This window comes from Gossypium hirsutum, chromosome A12, assembly GCF_007990345.1.
Source record: "Gossypium hirsutum isolate 1008001.06 chromosome A12, Gossypium_hirsutum_v2.1, whole genome shotgun sequence".
Taxonomy (NCBI): Eukaryota; Viridiplantae; Streptophyta; class Magnoliopsida; order Malvales; family Malvaceae; genus Gossypium; species Gossypium hirsutum.
In genome coordinates, this window is record NC_053435.1 from 79,601,978 (window position 1) to 79,606,507 (window position 4,530).

General features: G+C 33.4%; 1 protein-coding gene across 1 annotated transcript; it reads left to right on the plus strand.

The window, feature by feature from the left end:
- Positions 1–1,113: 1,113 nt before the first annotated feature.
- Positions 1,114–3,833, plus strand: LOC107923673 (protein CELLULOSE SYNTHASE INTERACTIVE 1). Its single transcript, XM_016853854.2, has 2 exons — positions 1,114–1,415; positions 1,920–3,833. Exon 2 carries the CDS (start codon positions 1,997–1,999, stop codon positions 3,653–3,655), a length of 1,659 nt encoding a protein of 552 aa, XP_016709343.1. The 5' UTR covers positions 1,114–1,415; positions 1,920–1,996; the 3' UTR covers positions 3,656–3,833.
- The last annotated feature ends 697 nt before the right edge of the window (positions 3,834–4,530 follow it).

A 4,530-nucleotide genomic window follows, 5' to 3' on the forward strand; every position in this document is an offset into this window, starting at 1 on the left:
TTTTTTCCAACAAAAAGTCTTTATCGTCCCCACGTCACACAAGGCTGGGAATCCGAATTCGGGTATTCATGATTATCTGATTCGTTTTTTGCAGGTTAGGATAATATTTGTGTTCGGATCTATTTGACGTAAATTTGAAATCAATGCGAATAAATGGCCCAAATACTCATTATTCAAATCTGCATTATTTATTTAGATAATGGGTATGAATTCGGATATCTAAATTCACTTATTACAAAATACTTATAATTGTAATTATACATAAACAACTTTAACATATTCAAATTCAATTTTTTAAAATTTTAAAATTGAAAATTTCAAATATTCAAATATTTAACTAATTATAATATCTAATTTGAATTCGAATTTAATTTATTATAATAAAAAAACTTATAAATAATAAACGAATTTAAAAATTTTAACAAATAGAAATTCAGATAATTTAATAAATACAAATACTTAATCGGCTGTGATTCTTTAAATCACATCAACTAAAACAAAACACAAATTCAAAATTTTCATCCAATCCCAACGGTCGAATCCTCTGAGACCAGCCATAATCACAACCGTACAAGCCATCAAAGTTGCTCGACATTTAGAGATTCATGTCTGAAATATGAATAAACAAAGAGTTAGAAGCATGTTTGGTTTTTTTTAGTTAATATATAATTTCATCCCTAAACTTTTTCATTTGAGCCTAATTGATCTTTAAATTACTTTGGACCTAGTTAGTTTTTGAATTTATATTCTTTCAATCAGAGTAGTATATCTATACACTAATATTATTAATTATACTGACGTGACACTACTACCCAATATAATGTTGTCATATAACAGTCTCTCAGTGTGTGACGTAGTATAGGTAAATTAAAAAAAAAAAAAAACACAAATCATGTTTGCCACTTGCGATTATGAGAGACCATCATGTGACACCAATAGATTGGTTAAAAACGTCAACAAAAAACTAACCGTGTGGACTATGGAGGGACTAATCTGATTGACGGAAGACAAATTCAAATACGGACTAAGCGAAAAAAAAATTTAAAATCAACTATGTAGAAATTTAGGGGCCAAATAATATATTATCCCTTTTTTTAGTATCGTTGCTACAGTTCTGTCTGGTTCTGCTGTTATTAAGCTCAATACTTTAAATAAAAGGAAAAAAAAAAAGTGTCTTTCATTTGTTTTCTTCCTGGGTTCTTTTTAGAAATATATATTGATCTGGTATTCATCTTCATAGTTTAAAACCCATTTTCTGAGAAAAAAGAAATGGTCTTTACAGTGGTCTGTTACTGATTCTTTGAAGCATTTTCTGGGAAAAAAAAAAGAAATTTGAGGATTCAGCTACACAGCGTCATTGCTTGTTAAGGTAAGAAAAGGACAAATCTTGGGAGTATCCGAGTCTCCAATTTGAGGTATATTTCTTTCCCAGAATTTATTGCTTTGAATTTTCTTAAGTTGGAAAAAAGAAATCACAGCTTTGGATAGTGACTCTCTCCAATGGCTTATCTTCTCTTTCAAAGGAAGTCCCTTTCTGTAGCTCAAAAGTCTAAAAAATCTATTCTTGGGGTTAAAATTGGTATTGCAACTAAGAATCAAAAAAATCTTCACCTTTGGGTTTAAGATCTTTACCAAAATAAAGTTGGGATTTTGATCTTTTTCTTTTCCATTACCAATTTGCCCTTAAATTATATTCATTGATGGCTTGTTTATGAAACTGCAATCTTTCTTAGTAGTAAAAAAGTAAAGTATGTATCTTATAGTTTTGTAAGTATCAATGGATTTTTTTTTTAGTTGGCATTTAATGATCACTTGATAAAAGCATGAACTTATTTTTAGGTACTTATGTAAACAAGCTTTGTGTGATTTGCCAACTGCTACACTTGTTTTGATAAAAATATCATTTTTGGTTCATGTAGGTCCTTTGTGAAGCTTTCTATGAACCTCACTTGATGTTGCTTTGGTGTTCGGTTTTCGATTAATTCGGATTCAAAACATGGGAGAAGGTATTGGAAATGGGGTTTCGATCGATGTTCTATCGGCCGAGGAATCGTTGTCATATGCTCGAGAGCTTGTTCCTATGGCACTTGTTAAGGCAAGGGAGGTGAAGGGGTTTCTTAGTAGGTGGAAGATGATAGTTTCGAAATTGGAGCAGATTCCGTCGTGTTTATCGGACTTGTCGAGCCATCCGTTCTTTTCAAAGAACGGTCTTTGTAAGGAACAACTTCAGGCTGTGTCGATGACGGTAAAGGAAGCTATTGAATTGGCAGATTTATGTTTGAAGGAGAAGTATGCAGGTAAGCTTAAGATGCAGAGTGATCTCGATGCGTTATTGGGGAAATTGGATCTTAATTTACGGGATGTCAGACTTCTTATCAAGACCGGTGTACTCGGTGAAGCTACATTGCCAGAATTGGAGACTGCAGGACGTTGTCGTATAAAGGAATTGTTTGCACGGCTTCAAATCGGGCACTTAGAAGCAAAGCATAAAGCTGTTGATACCCTTGTTGAGGTAATGAAAGAGGATGAAAAGAGTGTATTATCAGTTATCGGACGGATTAACGTAGCTGCTTTAGTTCAGTTGTTAACTGCAACTTCACCTCGTATACGAGAAAAGACGGTGACTGTAATCTGTTCGATTGCGGAATCCGGGAGTTGTGAGAGTTGGCTTGTTTCTGAAGGTGTTTTGCCACCTCTCATACGGCTTGTTGAATCTGGTAGCACAGTTGGTAAAGAGAAAGCAACAATTTCATTGCAAAGATTATCGATGGATGAAGAAACGGCCCGAGCAATCATTGGACATGGTGGTGTTCGACCATTGATCGAAATCTGCCAGATTGGAGACTCTGTTTTACAGACTGCAGCTGCTAGTACTTTAAAAAACATATCAGCTGTTCCCGAGGTTCGACAAATACTAGCCAAGGAAGGTGTAATAAAGGTCATGATTAATCTCCTCGATTGCGGGATTTTGTTAGGTTCAAAAGAACATGCTGCCGAGTGTTTACAGAATCTTACAGCCAGCAATGAGAATCTGAGACGGTCTGTTATTTTGGAGGACGGAATTCGAAGCCTATTGGTATACCTCGATGGTCCTTTGCCACAAGAACCCGCAGTTGCAGCCTTGAGGAATTTGGTTAGCTCGGTTTCAACTGATGTCCTGATATCACACGATTTCCTCCCTCGGTTACTTCACGTGCTTAAATCCGGATCATTAGGTGCACAACAAGCTGCTGCATCGACCATTTGCCGAGTTTGCACTTCGAGTGAAATGAAAAAACTGATCGGCGAATCCGGCTGCATCACTCTTCTTGTTAGAATGCTCGAGGCTAAATCAAACAGCGCTCGAGAGGTAGCCGCTCAAACCCTTTCCAGCTTGGTTACCGTCTCTCACAATTGCAGAGAATTCAAAAAGGATGATAAAACTGTGCCGAATCTGGTACAGTTGCTCGATCCAAGCCCTGAAAACACCGCAAAGAAGTACGCTGTTTCATGCCTATCGTCCCTTTCATCAAGTAAGAAATGCAAGAAGCTTATGATCTCATATGGATCAATCGGGTATCTCAAGAAGCTTTCGGAGATGGAAACCCCTGGAGCTAAGAAGCTACTCGAGAGATTAGAAAGAGGAAAACTTAGAAGCTTGTTCGTCCGAAAGTAATCGGAAGAAGAAAAAGGTCTCTCCTTTTTTGTATAATGAGATTTTCCATTTGTTTCTCTTTTTGTTCACCTCCTTTTCTTGCATGTAACATATAAGTTTCATTGTCTATATGAGACAAAACTAGTTCATAAATATATATATAACCACTCAAGCCTCCAAAGGTAATTGACTTGGGTTCCGATTTTGCATCTCTTGCTTCTAACACAAGGCAAGCCGATTCCTATTTCGTATTAAATATAATATGGGTGAGCAAAACTCAATTCAATTTGAAAAAATAATTTCTTTTATTTTGAATTAGTCAAATCGAATTATTTATTCTTTTTTCAAATCAACTTGAATTTAATTAGGTTTTTTGAGTTTGAGTCGAGTTGAATTTTATAATTCGAATAATTCAAATAATAAAATGATGTAAATACTCATTTGGATCCCTAAAAGTTTAAAAAATGTGCAAATTTTTCTCTCAAAAAAATTACAAAAAATTCAAATTAATCTTCAAATTTTGATATATTTTCAAAATATATTTTTCCAAAATTTTATAAATATATATTCAAAAAATTAAAAATTACTAAAAATTTTAAAAATATATAAACAAATGCTAAATTATATATATATATATTAAAAATCCTCAATGATAAATTTGAGACCTTAACCAAGTAAATTATCAAATCAAGTTTATCACAATAATTATTTTGTTTTTTTTCTCTTATTTTCTTTTTAAAGAGTTTTTGAATTTACATTGTATTTATGTTCTTTAACTTGAAATTTAGTCATACTGTCAACAAGAATTCAATATGGTTAGTTTATTTTTTTTAATTTAACTCAAACAAATTTTCGTCTCAATTTGAATATCATTTCACTTGATTTAAGTTGAAAAA